Source organism: Crocodylus siamensis, chromosome 4 (genome assembly GCF_052110815.1).
Source record: "Crocodylus siamensis isolate JL-2025a chromosome 4, ASM5211081v1, whole genome shotgun sequence".
Taxonomy (NCBI): Eukaryota; Metazoa; Chordata; order Crocodylia; family Crocodylidae; genus Crocodylus; species Crocodylus siamensis.
Window position 1 is genome coordinate 627,007 of NC_143398.1, and position 23,148 is coordinate 650,154.

Sequence of the window (23,148 nt, forward strand, 5' to 3'; positions counted from 1 at the left end):
GACAAAAGGGGCGGGGGTGTAGCTCTCGATGTGAAGGAAAGCTACATGTCCCTGCAAGCTGATGTTGGCGACCGGCATGGACAGCTAGAGACCCTCTGGGTAAAAATTCGTGGGGAATTCGGCACAGGGGACACAACGGTGGGAGTCTACTACAGACCTCCCACTCAAAGTCCCGAGCTTGACCAGGAGTTCGCCCAGGAACTGACTGAGGGCCGCTTGCTCCAGGACCTTGGTGGTCACGGGTGACTTCAATTACCCGGACATCTCGTGGGAAGATCACTCAGCTAAAGCTGAGCGGTCGCAAAGCTTTCTCTCGTGCGTGGATGACCTCTACCTGACTCGAGAAGTCTATGGGCCAGCGAGAGGCAAAGCGCTGCTCGACCTGGTACTGGCTATGGGGGACGACCTAATCGGCGACCTAGGGATTGATGGGAAGTTGGGTGACAGCGACCACGAGCTGATCACCTTCACCATCCGCCGTAAAGCTGGCAAGTCAGTCAACAATACAGAAGTCCTCAACTTCAGGAAAGCCAACTTTGACAAGCTCAGGAGGCTGGTCAGTGAGGCCCTAAGGGACCATGACCCCAGGGAGATGGGAGTTCAAGAAGAGTGGTTGCTTCTCAAGGAAGCGATCCTCAGTGCACAAGCTAAATCTATTCCATCTCGGAGGAAAGGCAGCAAGAGGGCACAGCAGCCCGCCTGGCTCTCCAGGGACATAGCCGACCTCCTAAGGCTAAAAGAAAAGCCTACAAAGGATGGAAGACGGGATTCATCTCCAAGGAGGATTATTCTGCACTGGTCCGGTCCTGGTTGCGGCATTCCGATTTCCAATGTCCTTCTTGTTTGCAATAATGACCTTGGTTCCCATAGGCGTGGTTTTGTGGGCCCAGGGATCTACCTCTTCCCCTGAATCCACCCAGGTTTCCCCTTCTTCATCCATGTCCTCTTCCTCTCCCTGGGCCCTGCAACTGAGAAATCTGTAAGGCCATTAACTTGGTCTCAGCCCTGTCTTTGGACTGTTCCATCTTGTTGTGGAAATGGTTGGCTGCAGCAAGGACTTCAATTAAATCTTTAGTTTCCCAACCAATAATTACTGTTTGAATTTTCTCAGCAATTTTAGGGCTAAGCCCCTGGACGAATGCTGCCACTATTGCTTGTTTGGCATTTTCAATAGGCCTCACCATTCCTGCATGCTGTTCAAATGCCTGTTTCAGGCATCCCAAATAGTCACTGGGGTGTGTGTTTTTATTTTGCTTACAAGTATTTATTTTGGTCCAGTCTGCTTTCTTTGGGCCGATTGTGAGAACTGCCTGAACCAAAGCATTTCTCTTATCAATTGGCCAGTGCCTGGGTTTTCAGCTGACCAATTGCAGGAACTGTACAGACGTAGCATAGTTTCTTTGGGCAAAATGGATCGCCCGTGTTGGATTATAACAAGTTATGACAGTCTGCAATTCTTCCTGAAATTTTTCTGGGTCTTCCCTGATTTTGGGGAATTTTTGAGTTAGATTGTAGAGATCAGCTGGAGTCCAGGGCGCATGCATGGTCAGTATATTTTGTCCATTGGTGCCAATGGCTGGCATTTGTCTTAGGGGGAAATTTTGTACATCTTGGGATCTAAGATTAATGGGAGGCCTTTCCGTACCCATTCTTCCAAGCACAACTGTGGTGGGTTGTGACCCAGGGGTAGATTGCCACACTGGTGACGACTGAGTGGCAGGTGTGGTGGATGAGTCTGGGCTAACAAGCTCTGGAGGTGAGTCTATCAAAAGAGCTTCAGCTAGTGGGTCACCAGCCTGGGCTGCAGCCTGATGTTGAACCGGTGGTTGCTGACTGGGGAGTCCCAGGAGAGCCGGATTCGAACAGAAGTCAAGGATGTCTTCTGCCGGTTCTGGTGGTGGGGGCGCCCCGGGTAATGCCGGATACATTGGAGTGGAGGCCGGTGTGTAATTTGAAGGAGCAGCCAATTTCTCCCGGACAGCTTTTAACTGTTGTTTTAATTTCTCTTGCGAGTCTTTGAGACTTCTAGTTTGAGATTCTGTCTGTCTTTTGGACATTTCATCAGACCAATAAAAGAATGCGTCCCACTAGGTTTGTGGTATTTTGGATCCATGGGACTCTACAGCCCCTTTTAAGTGCACTATTTTATCCTGATCGAATGTTCCTTCCTGTGGAAATTGCTTTACGGGATCGTCCCTAGTATACCAGTCCACTATCCAGGTACTTGCAAGCCTTGGGAGAATAATGCATGTACATGTAGAACGCCGGAGTTCCCTTAGAGGGAACTGGAACTTGTCTTGACTGACCTATCCCCACTTTCACACACACGGATAAGACAAGGGAAAGATTTATAGGTACGTCCGTGCTAGTCTGTGTTGGGCCCCGCGGCTTCTCCGCCAAGACTTACGACGGTCAGATTCAGCTTCAGCTCATTCCAGAGACAGATTGGGTGGGGTGAAACACAAAAGGGAACCTTTCACTTCTGTTTTGGCAGAACCTACTGGGATAAAGGGTTGGAAAAGACAAAACCAGTCTTATCCATCTGTAAAATCACACCACCCGAGTCTTCAAGCACTGGAGCTGGACTCCGCGGCGGGCAGCCTGGATGGCGGAGGGGTGCCCTGGGATGAGTCTTCAGAGACTCTCAATCCCTTACAGATTCAATTCATTCACACATGGGGGACATTCAGTCAGCCAGACCCCCTCCCACATTGCCTCGGTTGACTAACTGTGAGCCCAGTGTGCTGTTGGATGGAGGTGATCGCAGACAGATTCTCCCTGAACAGATCGTACATCACTAAACAGAATTATCAGACAGGAAGTTTTTAGCTGGTGGTAAGGGTCTAAACTGACCTGTTTTGACAAGGTTCAGATCCAGTTACCGCAGCTAAGTTGGGAGCCTACGGCCAGTCCTCCTCTGAAACCCCAACAGAGATTTTGAATTAGGTCTCCTACCTCTTAAGTTTGGCGCCCGGGGTTCGGCAGGGAATGGTCCATGGTCCTCCTTCCTTAACACTTGTTCTGGATCCAGGTCACAGCACCAAGAACTGCCATGGAAAAACCATGTGTAGACTTTAGGGTCAGGCCAGTAGAAGCTTTTATTCAGAGCTACAGCTGTAGGAGAGAACTCAGAGCAGCATGGATTCACCAAGCACTCCAGAGAGATGTTTCCCTTCAAGCAGAATCCTCCAGTTTATGTACTTTCAAATAGCCTTTACACAGGATGTGATTGCATAATCAGTTTTCCTGAGCAAGCAGTCAAGTATATCAAACACGCACTTTCTGTTCTCTCAAAAGCAACAGACACATACTGCTCTGCTATCTCAAGGCCACGGTTATGGGTGATGCAGAACACTTAGGAATACAAAGAACAAACATTTCCTTCTGTCTTTGCTCTAACATGCAGAGCCAGGAATTTCCCACTGAACTGTCCCCGGTCATCTTACAACTTGCAGTTTAGCTTGACCAAAGTTTAAGGCATTGTGACAGTTGTGCCTCTTTGGGGCCGTCTATTAGTGGTCCCGCAACACCAATCAAGGGCCAACTGCCCGCCTTCTCTCTTGCCATGCCTTGTTGTTATTTTGCTTGATTGGAAGATCTTAATCAAGCGGGAGGCTGCCTATTTTCTGTCTTGGTGCCTGAGGCACTATCTGCAGCTCCTTTCCTCTCCTTACACCACAGCCCAAGCCTCGCAGATGTATCTGATGTTGTTCAGGTCTGTCCCACTCTCCGTGCCACGCAGATGCTCTCTGACGTGTCCCTGAGTCTGCACCCTCACCAGCGCCCTCTAGCTCGTCTCACAGCCCGTGCCCCTACCAGTGCCCTTGTCCCGCACTTCGCCAGTGCCTGCTTCGGGGCTCCTCGCCCCCTTCTCTGAGGGCTCCTTGCTGCCCCCCCTTGGCTCTGGGGCTTCTCCCTCCCCCCCAGCTCCAGGGCTGGGGCCAATGCACCCCAAACAATGCTGCCCCCTCTCTGGCACCAGGAACCCCCACGCTACTGTGGAGTCCCTATGAGGCCTTCTCCAACCTCTAATAGCCTCACCCAGTCCTCCGGTCAAAACAATAAACACAAGAACACAACCCCCCGGGCTACAACATAAAAGCTAGACCGTCCTGGCCAAATAAGAATCCATCCCTACCAGAGAGCGAGCGCACCAACCCCAGCAGCAACCAGGGGATGTTCCCACCGTCGGAGTTCTCCCCTTTGCACTGGCCGAGTTCCTCCTCCCTTGGGCGCCGGAGGGGAAACTGCCCTCCTGGCCTCCTGCCTGGGCTTAAGAAGGGCTAAGCTCTGCCCCTTCCTGTCTCTAGGTTTCACTGGTTGCCCTAGCAACCAGCACCTGTGCAGTCCTGGTGACTGGCACCTGAGAGCTCTGCGACACACCTCCCTGCTTCAACTCCCGACTCACCGAGCTGATCGTCATCCTTGCGGGTGTTGCCTCTGCCTGGGCTCCTCTCTGGGCCTGTCTTCTGGCACCCGACAACCCAGATACAGGAGGCGAGGTTTTCAGGTGCCTCCTACTCACCTTTTCCCCAAGGGCACACCACGAGGGATTTGTTGGGAGTTGCCCACCACAGGTAGTCCCCCCACATTAGCCGGCCTTGGTAGGGTGCACCTAGGCCTGTAGGGCCCCAGACTCTATGTATTCTTTGGCCAGGACGTTAGACGCTGTATCGTAGCTATGGGGGGGTCTGTCTCTCTGAGGCCCCCTTCTTTTTTTCTCTTCCCCTTCTTCATGAGGCGCTGACCTTTCTCCTCTCATCTTCTGACAGGCCAGCCTTGACTGGAAAGGCCGGTACTTAGAGGGATCATCCTGCCTCCCAGTAACACAGTTAGGTTTCCCTGCCACCCAACCCCTCTTCTTTCTTGTCTGGGATCCTCCTGATTCCCCAGGCCCCTCTTCCTCCTCGTATTGCCTTGAGAAGAAGTCAGCATTTGTATTCAGGGTCCCTGGGTGATGTTTTATCTCAAAACAATATGGCTGTAGACTAAGGGCCCACCTCATCAGCCGAGCATTGTCCGTTTTCATATTTTGTAACCAGCGTAAGGGCACGTGATCAGTAATCAGCGTGAACCGACGTCCTAATAGATAGTACCGGAATGTTTCGATAGCCCATTTAATTGCCAAACACTCCTTTTTTATTGTGGCGTAATTCCGTTCTGGTGGATGTAATTTCCTGCGGATGTAGGCTATAGGGTGTTCTTCTCTCCCTCTCTCTGCATCAACACTGCTCCAATAGCTACTTTTGAGGCATTGGTCTGTACTTGGAATGATTTATTAAAGTCAGGTGTATATAAAAGGGGTTGCAAGCACAGTGTGTCCTTCACTGCTCAGAAAGCTTCTTCCGCAGCCGGTGTCCATCTCACCTTGGTAGGAGCTTCCGCCTTTGTCATCTCTGTCAAAGGCTCCACCACCTCTGCAAAATGAGGTACAAACCTCCTATAATAATTGGCTAGCCCCAAAAAGGCTCTCACTTGCCTTTTAGTATGAGGAGCTTGATACCTCTGTAAGGCCTCCACCTTGCTTAATAATGGTCTTACCCGTCCTCTTCCTACTAGGAATCCCAGATATTGGGTTTCCTTTTTCCCTATTGTGCATTTCTTTGCACTGGCTGTCAACTTGGCCCTTCTCAAGTCCTGCACTACCGCTCTCGGTGCGGTGAGGTCCTCTGCCCAGCATGCGGTGTAGATTACAATACTGTCAACGTAAGCCGCAGTGTAGCCCCCATGCGGAGCCAAAAATCTGTCCATTAGACGTTGAAAAGTAGCTGCAGCTCCATGTAATCCGAACAGCATACATCGGAATTGGAAAAGACCCCAGGGGGTGGTGAATGCTGTCTTTTCTTGATCCTCGGGAGCCACTGAGATCTGCCAGTACCCTTTTGTCAGGTCTAAGGTGGAGACGTAGCGAGCTTGCCCGATGTTCTCTATCAGCTCGTCTATTCTTGACATTGGGTATGCATCAGACCTAGCTACTGCATTCACCTTCCGGAAATCAATGCAGAGGTGAATTTTCCCATCGGGCTTAGGTATTGCCACAGTGGGGCTCCGCCAGTTGCTGTGTGATTCGCATATAATCCCTCTTTCCAGCATCATTGTTATTTCTGTTTTTATTTGACTCTGCAGTCGTTGGGGAATCTGCCGCCAATGCTCACGAACCACCTGGCCCAGAGGAGTTCTTATTTGATGCACCACAGCCCGAGCTTCCCCAGGTGTTTCCCAGAATACATCTCCGTACTCCCTGATTAGCTCAGTGGCCTGTCTTTTCTGTGCTTTTGATAGTCGTGGGGCCAGTTCCATGTCCCCCAGTCCATTCTCCTCAGTCAATGAGGGTCCCAATTCCAATTCCTCGAGATGGAGGGCTAGGTACATGCATTCCTGGTCCTCCCACTTCTTTCTTGCTTCTTCTTCTGTTTCTCTATCTGGTATGCCTCGTAGTCCATGGGCCCTACTTGGCATACCACTTCGTAAGGTCCCTGCCACCGCGCAAGCAACTTACTTTCCCGGTCTGGCAATAGAACCAACACGCGGTCTTCCACCTCGAATTTTCTTGTCCATGCACCTCGGTTATAATATCTCATTTGACATTGTTGAGCCTCCTTGAGATTTCCTAGGACCGCACTTCAGGCTGCTTCCAGATGTTCCTGCAGATGTATTACATATTGGATTAAGTTCTGGTCTTTACTCTGCTGTTCCTCCCAGCTTTCTTTAATCAGATCCAGGATCCCTCTTGGTTGGCAGCTGTATAATAGTTCAAAGGGTGAAAACCCAGTCGAGGCTTGTGGTGCCTCCGTTACTGCAAACAATGATGGTGATATCATTTTATCCCACTCCTGAGGTCTCTTGACCACAAACTTCTTTAACGTGTGCTTCAGGATCTGATTGAAACATTCTACAAGCCTGTCCATTTGGGGGTGGTATACTGCCATTCTCAGGTGTTTAATTCCTAAGGCCTTGCTCACGCCCTCAAACACCCGCGATGTGAAATTCGTTCCCTGATCTGTTAGCATTTCTTTAGGGAGTCCGACGTGGGAAAATACCTTCACCAGCTCATTTGCACCTTTGGGGCAGATACGGTCTGCATCAGCACTGCTTCTGGATACCTTATGGCATAATCCAGTAGAAGTAATATATACCGGTTCCCGGTGCTACTTCGGGGGAGCGGCCCCACGATGTCCAGTGCTACCCGCTCAAAGGGAACCTCCACCAAAGGTATTGGAACTAAAGGAGCCTTTGGGAGTGGTCTGGGATTCATTTTTTGGTGCACAGGACATGAAGCGGAATACTTCACCACTTCCCGCAACAGGCCTGGCCAAAAAAACCTTGCCCGAATACAGGCTTCAGTCTTGTCCCTGCCCAAATCTCTCCCTATAGGGAGCTCATGAGCCACCTTCAAAAAACCTCGCCAATAGCGCTGAGGCACCAGCAACTATGCAACCTCCCCTCCTTCAGGCTTCCCCGGCTCCACTTGGTACAGGAGGTCATTTCTGATCTCCAACCTCGGCGCTGTGTTCATCAGCTCTGACCATAATATCTCTCTGTTTCGTTGGGCCAAATGTTCTCGTAATGCCAGCTGAAAATCTGGCTCCCAACTCTGCTCCAACTGGAAATGCTCGTCTTCCCTTAAGTGTGTGATGTCCACCTCTTGTTCTCCCCTTTCTTCAGGAGGGCGTGGTTCAGTTGTGCCTGCGAACACTTCTGCCTTCTCCCCTAGCCTCACATTGGCTATCTTCTCCAGCAATTCGGGCCACTCACAGCCCAACACCACTGGATAAGGCAAATGTTCAGCAACTCGATCCTAGGCAAGCTGTTTGAGAAAATTATTCTGGCACATATCCACGAGGGGCCAGCAGGGGACTTCATGCTTAGGGGCAACCAACATGGGTTCATCAGTGGCAGGTCCTGTCAGACCAACATGGTGGCCTTTTATGATCAGATCACCAAATCATTAGATGCAGGGGTAGCAGTGGACATCGTCTTCCTGGACTTCCAGAAGGCCTTCAACACTGTCTCTCACCCTGTTCTCATTAAGAAACCGGGGGGCTGTGGTGTCGACACCCACACAGTCAACTGGGTCGCCAACTGGCTGGAGGGCCGCACCCAGAGAGTGGTAGTGGATGGGTCATTTTCAACCTGGAGGGATGTGGGCAGTGGGGTCCCCCAGGGCTCGGTCCTTGGGACAGCACTGTTGAACATCTTCATCAGTGACTTGGATGAGGGGGTAAAAAGCACCTGTTCAAATTTGCTGATGACACAAAGATGTGGAGGGATGAGGGCACATTAGAAGGAAGCAACAGGCTACAATTGGACCTAGATAGGTTACAAGGGTGGGCAGATGAGACTAGGATGGGCTTCAACACAGACAAGTGCAAAGTGATGCAACTGGGGAGGAACAACCGGCACCATACCTACAGGTTGGGGAACTCCCCTCTTGTCAGCACAGAGGCGGAAAAGGATCTTGGAGTCATCATTGACTCCAAGATGAACATGGGCCAACAGTGTGGGGACGCGGTCAGGAAGGCCAACCATACCTTGTCATGCATCCGCAGATGCATCTCGAGCAGGTCCAAAGAGGTGATCCTCCCCCTCTATGCAGCACTGGTCAGGCCACAGCTGGAGTACTGTGTCCAGTTCTGTGCGCCCCACTTCAGGAGGGATGTGTACAACATTGAGAGGGTCCAGAGGAGGCCACCCAAATGATCCAGGGACTACAGGGCAGACCCTACAATGAGAGACTGCAGAACCTGAACCTGTTCAGCCTTCACAAGAGAAGGCTGAGGGGGGACCTGGTGACCGTCTATAAACTCACTAGAGGGGACCAGAAGGGTTTGGGAGAGACCTTGTTTCCCCGAGCGCCCCCTGGCATAACAAGTAATAATGGCCACAAGTTGTTGGAGAGGAGGTTTAGATTAGACATCCATAAGAACGACTTCACAGTTGGGGCAGCTAGGAGCTGGAACCAACTTCCTAGGGAAGTGGTGCTGGCTCCTCCCCTGGGGGTCTTTAAGAGGAGGCTTGATGCCTACCTAGCTGGGATCATTTGAGCCCAGTTTTTTTTTTTTCTCCTGTCCAGGCGGGGGTTCGGACTTGAAGATCTATAAGGTCCCTTCTGACCCTACTTCCATGATAGTCTGTAATGAGCCTGAATCTAACATAGCCCGTACCTTTTTCCCATTGACTATCACATCTACTATTAGTGCAGAAAGCTCATTTCTTGCCTCAGTGTCAACTTGGGTCCCGTACCCACACATCCCTACCCAGAGAGTTGGTCGTGGGTGGGTGCCCCCATTTGTGTTGGCTAACAGTGCTTTTTGTCCTGTGGCATGATCCCGTAGGCTTAGTATTGTTAGACATAGCCCATCCTCGACATGCCAGTGTGGCTCTGGGTCTGGCGTTGGTATCCACTCCCATCGCGCTCTCTAAATCGGCCCAAGGGCTCATTTCCTCATACGGACAAACCAGCTTCTTAGGGTGCGGATGGCCATATGAAAGATTCCCAGCCAATGCACGATTGTGACAGTTGTGCCTCTTCAGGGCCATCTATTAGTGGTCCCGCAACACCGATCAAGGGCCAACTGCCCGCCTTCTTACCTGCCACGCCTTGTTGTTATTTTGCTTGATTGGAAGACCTTAATCAAGCAGAAGGCTGCCTATTTTCTGTCTCAGTGCCTGAGGCACTATCTGCGGCTCCTTTCCTCCCCTTACACTGCAGCCCAAGCCTCGCAGATGTATCTGATGTTGTGCGGGTCTCTCCTACTCTCCATGCCACGCGGACGCTCTCTGGCTTGTCCCTCAGCCTGCACCCTCGCTGGCACCCTCTAGCTCGTCTCACAGCCCGCACCCCTATCAGCACCCTCTAGCTTGTCCCGCACTGCCTATTCTGGGACTTCTCTCCAGTGCCCACTCTGGGGCTCCGCACTGCCCCCTTCACTCGGGTCTCCTTGCTGCCCCCCCTTGGCTGTGGGGCTCCTCGCTGCCCCCTGGCTCCGGGCCTGGGGCCAATGCACCCCAAACAATGCTGCCCCCTCTCTGGCACCAGGAACCCGCACACTACTGTGGAGTCCCTATGAGGCCTTCTCCAACCTCTAATAGCCTCACCCGGTCCTCCGGTCAAAACAATAAACACAAGAACACAACCCCCCGGGCTACAACATAAAAGCTTGACCATCCTAGTCAAATAAGAATCCATCCCTACCAGAGAGAGAGCGCACCAATCCCAGCCGCAACCAGGGGATGTTCCCACTGTTGGAGTTCTCCCCTTTGCACTGGCCGAGTTCCTCCTCCCTTGGCCGCCGGAGGGAAACTGCCCTCCTGGCCTCCTGCCTGGGCTTAAGAAGGGCTAAGCTCTGCCCCTTCCTGTCTCTAGGTTTCACTGGTTACCCCAGCAACCAGCACCTGCGCAGTCCTGGTGACTGGCAGCTGAGCTTCCCCCTTCTGCAAGAAGAGCGGGGCTTCCAGGAGCTGATGAGCGATGCTGAGCCGGGCGAAGCAGTATCCTGGATGAGCCCCTGAAGGCTCCCGTCAGCAGAGAACACCCAACGGCTGCAGTCGCCAGGCTCTGGGTGCGCAGCATGGCGTGCAGACCCTGGGAGCTGTGTGAGGCGCCTCAGGTCTGCATCCTCTGGTGTGCAGCCAGAGACATGGTGCACAGGCCGGTGCACGGAGCAGGATCTTTGGAGCGCTTGGGTGGATCAGGTCCCCAGCCCCCGGCACAAGGCCAGGAGCTCGGTGCAGGAGGCGCTGCACAGAGGGTCCAGGAGTGGACTGAGCCCTGGTGCTGCACAAGGTGGCCCAGCCTCCAACCCACACCAAAACGTTGAGCCCAGGGAGCCAGACAGTGCTCGGGCTACTGAGCCAGCCAGCAAGGCTGAGCCTGAGGTCCCAGAAGCCCTGCATAGTGGAGCCCTGCTGCAGGGGACAGCGACCCCTGAAGCCCACCACAGGTGAGAGAGCAGCCTGGCGCAGAGGACGAGGGCCACCCTCCAGGCCTGGGAGCCGTGAGTTATGGGGAAAAGGATTCCCACAGGGGAGGGGGAGTCTCCCCGGTTAGCTAAGGGCTCCTGAAAGCAGAGGTCCCGCTGGGAGGGCCCCTTGACCTTACCAGCTTCCAGGCTGGACTGGGAAAAGGTCCACAGGCACTGGGGTTTCCCCTGGGGAGTGAATTTATCTTTGAGGTTCTTGCATCATAAGTGGTATGATGTCATGTCTGGTATTTTGTGAACTTCATGGGTGTAAATTAGTGGATGAGTAAAGTTTAAATTTATAACCTCAACTCGGGTTGTGCTGGGACCCCTGTCGCTATGATTTCACCTCTTGTTTACTTGTATTTATTTGTGGTTTATATATTGTTCACCTCTACTGTTTCAGATCAGATACTTACCTGTGACTTACCTCTATCTGGAGCGCCGGTATAGGGTTTATAGCATTAACCCAGAGGGTCTTGTTTATGTTATTTGTTGGATACCATATATATTACACATGGTTATATCCATGTTTCTTTTCCTTGTGCTGATGATATACAAACGTATTTACATTAACTGAGGTCCCCTGACTGGCCTGGCCTGGTTCTGCGGGGACGGAGGGAAACCGAGCGGTCTGCAGGTCCCCACAGCACACCTGCCAGCTAACAATCCCCTTCCGTTGGAGAAGGGGAGTATACACCTGAGTACACCTGGGCTAGAATAACAAATGCAAAACCAATAACTTATGCACTATGCTAATTGTATTAATCCCCTAATTAATTATAAACAACTATATAATTGTGCCTGGCTCCTCTCATTACACACTTACAGAAAGTAAAGTAAGGTGGGGGACGGGCGTGGTGGCGCGGAGGGAGTGCTCTCATTATTAACTGTGCAGCTGGCCAGTGCCTGTCCCCTTCCCTGAGGTCCCTTCCAACCCATTGCTCTGGGGGAGGGACAGAAAATCTCCAGAAAAGGCAGCGTGTTTTGAACTGCCCTGCTTTCTGCTTTGGGGTCACTTAGTGATCTGTCTGCTCTAGCAGCTCCCTGTCAGACTGCTACAGCTAGGAGCACTGATTTTCTAAAGCATTTCCTGCTTGCTACCCTAGCAAGAAGGATTTCAGAATACCTTCTTCTTGTGGGTGCTTTTATTTTATGATTATATTCATTGATTTCTTCTTTTGAATCTTATACTGGACAGGGTTACTATAGAATTTACTCTATATAGGAATTTACTATCTATATTTGTTTTTACTTGTTCATTCTTTCCACCGCACACCAATGCTTTTGAGTTTATCTACACACACAGACATTTTTGTATCAGGTGTATAAATCTCATCACTGCACCACACCTACAGTTTTGAGTTTATAGATGAACGCAAATCCACCGGCCAGCCTTCAGAGAGGGGCAGAAGAGGGGGTAGAGGGAGAGTTGTAAGTTCCCCCCACTCCAAACTGAGACGCAGCCTCTTCCCTGCAGCTAAAAGGGATGAGGCTGCTACAAGCAGCAAGGAGAGGGGACAGTGCCACTGCCACTGCCTGTGCCCTAGACTGCATCCCCTCCATGCGCAGCAGCCAGCACCCCAGACGCGAGCGGGCAGTGTGGTCTGGGATCATCCTGAGCTGGCAGATGATCCCACGTACGCTCCTCCTCAGCCTGGCACCAGCGGGAGCGTGCCCAAAGGGAAGTCCCCCACCTACTCCAAAGCCCCCGTCCCCCCAAAGCAGAGGCAGGCCACACAGGAACAGTGGGGTAAGGCAGACAGGAAGCGGGGTGTGTTGCAAGGCCGAGTGAGCTCACCAGTGCATTGGGGAGATGTTTGCTGTCGGCCAGCCCTTCTCCTTCATTCAGTGGGCAGGGTTCAGGTGGCGCCTGCAGTCCCATCATGCCAAGTGCCGGCATGCAGCACCTTCAGTAGGACGGTGGTGCCATCCCTGGATGAAGCATGTGCGGAGTACTTGAGAGCCCCCTGAACACAGCTGAGCGGGATACCAGATCTTGGTAGTCTTCAAGCCCTTCCTTGAGGCCACCGAGAGCCTCAGCGCTGCTGACGCCCTCCTCAGCCAGGTGATCCCCGCGGCGAGGGAACTTCGGGGCCGAACGGAGCGCTTCCAGGGGATCGATGCTCCTGGCTGGGGCAGGCCACTGTCACCACACGTGCAGGCACTGGTGAGGCGGCTGAAGGAGGGCATCAGGAAACGGCTTGATCCCTCGCGGTCCAGTGCAGTCCATGTGCTGGCCACTATGTGTGACCCAAGGGTGACGGGCACCACATTCAGCAGCCAAACACTGAATCAGTGGACAGAGGTGCCGGTAAAGAAAGTCAGGAAGGCAGAATGGCGGAGGCAGGGGGACGTGGAACAGGGGAGCCACTGTCTCATGGTAGCACCCCATCCACGAGCCAGTCTTGTCCTCCACCACAGGCACTGCCAATATGGGCGAAGGGCATGGCTTCTTTGGTAGGGTCCAGAGCCACCAGACCCCAGCATCAGGCAGGTAGCGCTCACACCTTGGTGGCTGCCCATCTTGCTGAGGATGTGGAGCCGCTGCTGCGTGACCCCTTGGCCTACTGGGCAAGCTGCAGCGGTTTGCCCAAATCGAATCAGGAAAACAATTCTGATCTCTGAATCAAATCTCTGGCATCCAAATCAGCCAAATCTGAATCAAATAATTCCCTGTTTGCACGGGCCTACTTACCGCAGGGTGGAGTAATCTTCTGTGCGGTAAGATATCCCTACGCACATCTACACGTGGCTGCAATGGGATTAGGGAAGGGCGGCAGTGGGTGCACTGGGTCGTGCATGCATTTATTGTCAATGTGGTCCCCATCTAGCCAACGTGGTCCCCATCTTTAAAAAAGGGGGGAGGGAGGACCCGGGCAACTATAGGCCCATCAGTCTTACCTCAATCCTAGGGAAACTCTTTGAGAAGATCCTCAAGGAGCACATCTGTGATGGGCCGGCCTCAGGGATGATGCTCAAGGGCAACCAGTACAGTTTCATTAGGGGCAGGTCATGTCAGACCAACCTGATTGCCTCTTATGATCAGGTCTCAAAGGCAATGGATGCAGGTGTCGCCGTGGATGTCGTCTTTCTGGACTTCAGCAAGGCCTTTGACACCGTCTCCCACCCCATCCTCATTAAGAAATTGGGCGACTGTGGCATTGATGCCTACACAGTCAGATGGATTGCAGATTGGCTGAAGGGTCGCACGCAGAGGGTGGTGGTGGATGGGTCATGTTCGACCTGGGAGGACGTGGGCAGCGGGGTCCCCCAGGGCTCGGTCCTTGGGCCCTCACTGTTCAATTTCTTCATCAGCGATTTGGACGACGGGGTGAAATGCAACCTGTTTAAATTCGCTGATGATACCAAAATTTGGGGTGAGGTGAGCATGCTAGTAGGGAGGGAAAGACTGCAACAAGACCTGGATAGGTTACAGGAGTGGGCTAGAAAAACAGGATGCACTTCAATACTGACAAGTGCAGGGTGCTGCACGGGGGCAGTAGTAACCAGCAGCACACTCATAAGATGGGAAACTCCCTTCTCGAGAGCACGGAAGCAGAAAGGGATCTCGGAGTCATTATTGACTCCAAGATGAACATGGGCCGACAACGCAAGGTCATGGTTGGCAGGGCTAACCGCACCTTGTTGTGCATCCACAGGTGCATCTCAGGTAGAGCCAAGGAGGTGATCCTCCCCCTCTATGCGGCACTGGTCAGGCCGCAGCTGGAGGACTGCGTCCAGTTCTGGGCACCGCACTTCAGGAGGGATGTGGACAGCATGGAGAGGGTCCAGAGGAGGCCACACACATGATCTGGGGACAACAGGGCAGACCCTACAATGAGAGACTGCGGGACCTGAACCTGTTCAGCCTGCACAGGAGAAGGCTGAGGGGGGACCTGGTGACAGTCTATAAACTCACTAGGGGGGCCAGAAGGGTTTCGGAGAGACCTTGTTTCCCGAGCGCCCCCCCGCATAACAAGGAACAAGGGCCACAAGTTGCTGGAGAGGAGGTTTAGATCAGACATCCGCAAGAACTACTTCACGGTCGGGCGGCCAGGATCTGGGACCAACGTCCAAGGGAAGTGGTGCTGGCTCCTACCCTGGGGGCTTTAAAAGGAGGCTTGATTCCTACCTGGCTGGGATTATTTAGCCCAGTTTTTTCTCCTGCCCAGGCAGGGGGTCGGACTTGAAGATCTATAAGGTCCCTTTGAGTCCACTTCTTTGATTGTAACAGGTGCTAGGAGTGTAGAGGTATGTGTTTAAAGAAAAGAAAAGTAGGCAGCCACAAAACCACCTCTCAGCTTTCTCTTGTGGAGGCTAAAGAGGTCCAGGTCCCTCATAACTCGGGCAGGAAGACCCTCCTATGCCATGCTGAGGCACTAAGTGCCCTGGGGCCCTGGGCCTGACACCCGAATTGGGCTGTTTCTGACATCTGTGGGGTTAAATGTCTGGGTTTCACAGGCATGTTCCCTGCCTCAGTTTCCCTTTCTTGTACCCTCTGTTACCCTAGGAAAGAATGGGATAAGGAGGATATGACTTACAGCGGTAGGGAAGGGTGGTGAGGGCCACAGCTGTGGGGAAGGGATGTCAAGATGGCAGTGGGCTGGTTCACATGTGGAAGCACAGAAGAGCAGCGCTGGGTAGGAGCCCAGCACCGAGAGCCCTGCTGTGTCTGGCCCGGCCCGGAGGGACATGAACGACCCCGGGGTGAGCCACTGGCTTGAGGAAGACACGGCTGCCTGGCAGACCCCAGTTCATGCAGGTCAAGGCGATGAGGAGCCTGGGTGGTGGGGACTTAAAACAGCTGTGAGCACTCGGGCTCTTCTGTTGCCTCAAGACCTTCACTTCTTGCCTGTGGGCAGCCTGTCTCCAAAAAAATCACCGTGGGGGGCGGCTGCCAGCATTTCATAACTGACCTACCAATGTCCCAACAAGAGCTGGGGGCGGGGGAGCAGGCAGAGAGCCACCACCCACCACCCCTGCCTCCCACAAAGGCAGAGGGGGAGCCGCCACCACCCACTGTCGGGCACCGCCACCGCTCTGTGTCCAGCTGCGTGCAAACCCGCCCTCCTCTCCGTGTCGGGCCCGCACCCGGAGGCAGATTAATGCGCACCGGGGCCTCGGGCAAACACAACGTTGGAGGTTCCCTCCCGCCACGGGAGCTGAGCTGGGGCGAGGGACGGGGGGGGCCCTCCTGGTGCTGATGGGGGAGGCTGGACGTAGGGGGCACATGCTACCTCTTGTCCCTGCTCCCTGCCCTCCCCCAGCCCTGTCCCACTATGGCAAAACAGACACGCACACGGGCGTGCACTACTCTCCCTCACTCTCTGCACATGGACACGCAGACACAAACAGTGTGCCTGCCATGAACAGTTCCCCACCCCCTGCCCCTGCCCCCTGCCCTGACCAAATGTCCAGGATTGTGCTGTGCTCCAGGATGGGGAGAGGGGGATGCGATGGGAGGCAGCAGGGAGCCCGCACGGGGCTGCACCTCTGCAGCCGCAGGCCGGCCCGTGTGTGCTCCCTGGTGCCTCCATCCCCTCCACCTGCTCCCACCCCCGGAGCAAGGGGAAACTCCAGACAAACCACCACAACAGTGACCAGAGGACTTCAAAACAGGGGAACATGTCCAGGGGAACCCAGATGTAGGGGAACTGTAGCTCTGCAGCGCAGGCACACTTGAGGAAAAGCATTATGGACACACAGATCAAGCCCTTTATTATATTAGAATATAAAATACTACAAAATAGATAATATTTTATATCCCCATGGGTGGCTCCGCACAGAGGCTCTGGAGGCGTCAGCCCTGTTCAGTCTGCTTCCAAATCCACTCAGGGAAGCGGGCGATCGTCAGCGCTGTCATCTTTATCGTGGCAGCCCGGGGGCCACATGGGGCTGGGCCCCCAAGGACAGAGAGCGAGACACAACCCCACACCGCGGCTCCCACCCAGCCCCACTGCACAGGCCACACGTGGAGGGAGGGACACAGGAGCAGCCGCCACCACCAGAGGCCTGGGGACGACATAACCATGGCCCAGCTGCGTGCCACAACCCTGCATCCCAGCCCCACCCGATCCCCGAGCCCAGCCCCGTGATGGGCACAGTCCCTGGTGTTCCCTGGGTCGGGGCGGAGACGCGGCGCTGGTGACACTGCCTCTGTCTTCGGCCGCCTCCTCCCTCCTCAAGCGTTTGAGGCTTTGGTGGACTCTGCATGACCTAGAAAACAAGTGGGACGAGCCTGTGACTTGCATCCAGGGTGTGCGGGTCCAGTCCTCGGCAGGATTGGACCATCTGGATGTCTCCAGGCCCGGGGCAGTGTCACAGGCTGAACCCTCCTGTGGGGCCACGGGTGGGGTGGGGACGGGGCGAGTGCAGGTGCCAGGCTGAAGCTGGCTCCTTGGGACATGGGGTCTGCAGCTGGGAGATGGGATGGGAGCTGGGGAGTCGGTTCGGGGTTGGGAGCGTCCCCTGACACACATGTCACCACTTGTGACTCTGGGCCATGACATGAGCCCATGTTCCCCGTGAGGCGGAGAGCGCTCGGTGTCGTCCCCTACCCCCTGCAGTGACCAGAGGGGATATTTCCAAAACCCCCAAAAATCACTCCCTGCACCTCACTACCGGGGGTAGTCTGTGCAGACTGGGCCATGACCCTGGTACAGAGCAAAGTAGCCCCCGAGTGTCACCACAGCGGACTCGCTGAACTGCCCCCACTCCTGCACCCGCAACTTCCTCCCCACAGAGTTTGGCCGGGCTTCCCTCAGGGCTGCAAACTGCCCCAGCCCCCGGCTGCCCCCACACTCATGCCGGGGGAGCAGCGGGACTGGCATTACCCCATGGGGCAGGGAAGAGGGAGAAAGGAGCAGGGCCGTGGCAAGGAGCAGGGTCCAAGCGCTGCACCCAGGGCTGCATCTTTCCCCCTGTCCTGCCAGAGTCCTTGTCCCTGGCGCTAAAACCGATTCCCGGGGAGGGCCTGGAGCGAGGGGTCAGGCAGAGCCGGGGGGGTCACAGCCCAGCAGGGTGGGGCTGGGCAACAGGCGGGTCTGCTCCCAAATGGACCCACCACAACCAGAGCAGGGCCCACGACAAGGCCCCTTATCCCAGAACAGCCAGTGGGCCTGTCCCATCCCCGCTGCTTACCGCTGCTCCTCTCGATGGGGGTCTCCAGGGCGAGGTGTCCCACACGGCAGATGTACTCTGCCCTCTTGTCCCCGGACGTCCAGCGGGTGAGTCTGGTCTCCTGCTGGAAGCTCTTCCCGTCCCATGCCAGGACGGCCGTGCCGGGCTCCACCCTGTACTTAGGTGAGTCCCGCAGGGTCACAGCAGTGGTCTCCCCCTTACCCCTCTTCAGCCAGGTCACACTCAGCTCTCCCGGGAAATGCCCCGTGATGCGGCAGCTCAGGGTGACTCCCTTCCCCGTGGCCACGGACTCGGTCCGGGAGATTTCGGACACGTCCGGGGGCCGCAGGAGCCCTGGGGAAGGGAAGAGGCAGAGGCAGGGACAGGCCCCGTCAGGGGAGCCGCGGCCCCTCACACCCCACCCAGACCCAACACCCCTGCAGCGGGGCTGGGACCCCCGGACACGGCCCCTCCTCACCCGCGGCCCCCAGGCTGAGCTCTCTCTCGCTCGGGGGCTCTCCGGGGCCGTGCTGGACGCACACTCGCACGCGCAGCTCCGGCCGGGTCAGGCTCCGGCTGGGCACTCTCCAGACGCTCGTCGCGGTGAACGTGCCGTCCGCGTTCCTGTCTATCTGCGCGGGGTCTGCCCCCCAGCTCCCGGCCCCGTCCCAGCCCCACTGGATCGGGGGCACCTCCCGGGGGTAGAAGTTGTGGAGCTGCACAGCGAGCGGCACCTCTTCGCAGGGGTCCCACTCGGGCAACACCTGGATCTCCGACACCTGCGGCCGGGCTGGGGAGACAGCGGGGGGTTAGCAACCCCAGCTCCATCCCCCTGACAGAATCAGGCCCAGGCCGCCCCCGGAGGTGGCATCGGGGCGCTGGGCACTCACCCCACACCCGGATCTCCGGGGACACTCGCTCCTCTCGGATCCGTTTGGCCTCGTGGAGGAAGAGGCACCGGACCCGCGCCCCGTCATCCTGCACCGTGGGGGTGAAGGTCAGGGAGGACGTGAGGCGGGTCCCGGCTCTCTCCTCTGTCACTCCCCAGCCCGGGGGGAGGGCGGGGATCAGCGGCTGGTGCTCGGGGCTCTCTTGGTCCCCAGCGCTCTCCGGCACCGTCCTGTCCTCGCTGTGGATCCTCTCCCACGTCACGGCCACGTCCTCGGGGACCGTCCCCTCCATGGAGCAGCGCAGGGTCAGCTCCTGGCCCAGCAGGCACCGCGCCGGCACCTGCACCTCTGCGACATTGTAGGAGACCGCCCAGCCTGGGGGCCAAGCAACCAACACACAGGACACGGGTCAGCCTGGGATCATCTGGTGGATGCGTCCCCAATCTGAGCCCTGGGTAGGGAACCACAGGATGAAACCTGCCTGGGGAGAGCCAGTTTCCCCTGCGGGAATGGCCTCTCCAGCACCAAGTGTCCTTGCTCCTTCACTGTCACCTCCCCCATCTCTCATCCATCCCCTCCCTGTGTGCCCCTGCAGCCCAACTTCCTGCTCTACCTTTTCTTCTCTTCCTCCAGAAGTAAATGGCTGCAGCGGCCGCGGCTCCTGCTCCGATCAGGACCCCCAGGACGGCTCCGACAACAGCACCAGTCTGATCCGCTGCTGCGCTCGGTCGCCAGAGGAGAGAACAAGACAGACCTCAGCTCGCAGCATCGCTCTGAAGGGAGCAGGGTCTTGCCCAAGACCCCCAAGCAAGTCCCAACCTGGAATCGCCCCCTCCCCTCCGGCTGCAGGTCTGGTGCCTTTGTGCCCCAGCTGCTGCCCTCGCAGTCGTGGGCCAGGGTTTGCTGTGGGATGCTGGGGATCCCTGCGGCCACCCATGCACCGGGAATGCAGGGGCAGGGATGCAGCAGCCCGGGACACCTCTCCAGGCCGGTGTCCTAATGGTCTTTATTCATCCAAGTCATCCGTGAGGGGAGGAGTGTTACTGCTGCCTAATGCAGCCCTAGACGATGCTGGTCTGCACCTGAGCACTGCCTGCAGCTCTGTGCTACCTTGGGGAGGGGGCGAGGGGCCTCACCTACAATGTCCAGGGCGACGTCCTCCTGTATCGGCTGCCCCAGAGCTGCATGGCGGACGCGGCAGGAGAAGTCACTCCCCCCATCGCTGTGGGTGGGGGTGAAGGTGTAGGTCAGGGTGAGGTTGAAGGTCCCGTCCGCGTTCCTGTGGGGGCTGGAGCGGGTGGAGCCCTCCAGGACCTGCCCGTCTCTCAGCCACGCCACGTCCACGTTCTCGGGGAAGAACCGCCTCACGTGGCACAGGAGGGACGTCTCAGCATCGGGCACGACTGGTTTTCTCAGGATGGAGATGGTCGGGGCGGCTGGAAAACAGAGTCAGTGCGCTGTGTGCACCCCAGGGTGGGGCGTGTGTCCTTCCACCCCCAGGCTGGCACTGACCCACTGAGGCCATGTGAGGCCTGGGCCCCGTGGGAGCCCTGACGCCCAATGGACATACCCCAGGCAGGTGTCGCTGCCGTGAGGACAGCACTGCCCGTGCCAGCACTGTACGCCAGGCCGTCTGCCCATTGCGTAAGGCTTCCCACTGCTCCTGGGGCGAGGCCAGTGGCCCTGCCTGTGGCTGGTGCTGGACATGACCACAGGAGAGAGTCCCCCAGGGCCTGAGGGGATTGCTCACTCACCATGTGGTTCAGGTTTGTGGTTTTGTCTCCCCCACTCACCCACCCACCCCTGGTCTCAACCCAGCCACAGCCACCCCGTGGTCCCTCTCCAGTCCTCACCAAGTGGGCGCAGGGTGGTCTCCCCATGGAGCTGCTGCGTCCCGTACCCCACAACACACCGGTACCTGCCCCCATCTGGCACGGTCACTGCGGCCAGGGACAGGGAGGCGTCTCCGCTCTCCAGCTCCTTCTCCGACGGCAGGCGGGCTCCTGGCTGAGCATGACTCCTGCCCTGTTCGTACGAGGCCATCTTCTGGTCCCAGAAATACCACGTCACCCGCAGGGCGTCCAGGGCCACCGGCCCCCCAACATCAAACCGGCACTGCAACAGGACCCCCGAGCCCACGCGGGCCATGGAGGAGGGCGGCATGGTCACCTGCAGCTGGGAACCTGCCCGGGGGAGAGGGAGCAGCTGTGAGACCCCGTGGGGCTGGACTGGCGCAGGGGGGAGGTTGTCCAGGGCTGCACAGCCCGCCTAGGCCCCGGTGCCCCCACACCTGCACCAGGGAGCAGGGCCACGGGAAGGAGCAGGGGGCCCAGGGCTGCATTTTTCCCTCAGTCCTCACAGAGTCCTTGGCCCTGAAGCTAAAATGGCTCCTCGGCAGCTCCTCCCTGCTTTCACTTTCACTTGGGAAGGAGCCAGGCCCCAGGCGGGATCAACCCAAAGGGGCTCCATCCTGTGCCAGGAGCTGAAATGTGTCAGGGACGGGGCCCGGCCCTCCCCACAGCCCCGGGGCTCTGAGGAGCGGAGGGGAGAGTCAGCCCGGGGTCTCCCCTGTCCTGGGAGCAGGAGCCCGGGGAAGGCTCGGGGCTGCGGGGCCCTCAGGATCCGGCCCCCCCTGCTCCCTGCCCGGCGCTGCTCCAAGGGCCCCAGGGCTCCCGACAGCCAGATCTGCAGCCCCGGGCAGGGGCAGGGGCACAGCAGGAGGGGCCGTGCGCACTTCGGGTCGGGTCCATCAGCTCCTCCAGGTCTGTGTGTCCCGGGACCCCTGGGCACCGCAGAGGGGGTGTCCCCTGCTGCTGGCCCCCACACCCCTCGGTGCACTTGTATAGCCCGCGTGTGACACGGCTGCCCTGGGCGGCACCAGGGGCAAACACGGGCCACTGGGATTTCTGCTCCAGGCGTGTTCACGAGGCGGCACCGGCTGCCCCTGCACCGGGGCTGGACATGGCCGCCACAGCCCGGCCCTGCCCCCGCGCCCCAGCAGAGCAGGGGTCGCACTCACCTGCTGCCCCCAGGACAAGCAGAGGCAGGAGCAGGCCCCCGAGGCGGGGGGCCCAGGCCTCCCTCCGTCCCCCCACAGCCGCCATCTCCTCTCCTGCGAGGCAGCGTGGGTCCCTGGGCCGTCGCTTTGTACTTTCACCTTCCCTGTGTGGGAGGGAGGAGCTGGGAGAAGGGGCCAAGGTGCAGCGCGAAGCCGGAGCTGGTCCTGCCCCACCCCACGGGGCCGCGGGAGCCGGGGCCAGCCCTGCCCATGGCTCTGGGGAGAGCGGGGGGGGGGGTCGGCCCCGAGCCCTGCATGGTGTGAAGGCCCGTAGGGTAAGACTGGTCATTGCTTGCACTACAATTAAACAAGACTCGCCTGATTCCCCAGAACTAGAAATGACGCAGGTACAATTGTGGAAAGCGTCTTGCCGGTAGCCGTGACCGGCTGCAGCAGAGGCACCGAAGAGAAAGGCGGCGTCTGACTTTGGAGCGCAGGACTAAGCAGGTGCGGAGCCCCTCGCACGTACTGCGATGCGCCCACTCCCTCGTGCTGCTCGGGGAAATCCTCTCTGCACCTGATTGCAGCACGGAGACATTTCCCAGCACAACGTGACCAGGAGCAATGCCCTGCGGCACTGTTTCCACCTGCTGATCCTCATGCTTGGCTCAGACAGGACTGCAACAGATCATCGAGTCCAAAGGAGTGCTAAGGTCAGATGACCCCAGCCACATTGCTGAAGACAGCGGTGATGACATGCAAACTCAAAATGAAGCCCTACACTTGTATATGGGGCCGGAGGTGGGAGTCCGGCGCCCCAGCTCACGGTTCCCCAGGGGAGGAGCGGGGCCAGCCTCCACCTCACATCTCCCCACACGGAGCCCCCGCCTGGGGCACCCACAGCCCAGCCCTGCGTGGGGCAAGGGCAGTGCTTGGGCCCGAGGGAAGCCGCAGCGGTGGCAGTGAGGGACGGGGACACGTGCACCCCCAGCCCGGGCTCCAGGGCAGGGGACTCCTGGGCTCGCCCGTCTGCCCGCCCGCCCCTCCTGTCCTTCCCCCGCTGGGTCCAGTCTGGCCTCACCCAGCAAGGGTCTCTCGAAGGTGCGTGCAGGTGCGTATGCACACAAAGAAAACTCTTGCTGCGCATTAGCTTTGCAATGCCCGCACCCAGCTGGAG

At 57.0% G+C, this 23,148-nt stretch overlaps 2 protein-coding genes across 2 annotated transcripts in view; both read right to left on the reverse strand.

Moving 5' to 3' along the window:
- The window catches only part of LOC149865305 (uncharacterized), a 136,889-nt gene that overhangs the window by 54,199 nt on the left and 59,542 nt on the right, over positions 1-23,148 (reverse strand). The window lies entirely within an intron of this gene.
- On the reverse strand, positions 16,670-22,136 carry LOC149865310 (uncharacterized). The gene is made up of 8 exons (XM_090041302.1): positions 21,993-22,136; positions 20,827-21,156; positions 20,110-20,409; positions 19,587-19,691; positions 18,974-19,348; positions 18,562-18,873; positions 18,105-18,437; positions 16,670-17,180 (listed from the first exon to the last, which is right to left on the reverse strand). The coding sequence occupies exons 1-8, from the start codon at positions 22,075-22,077 to the stop codon at positions 17,146-17,148; spliced, it is 1,875 nt and encodes a 624-aa protein (XP_089897428.1). The 5' UTR covers positions 22,078-22,136; the 3' UTR covers positions 16,670-17,145.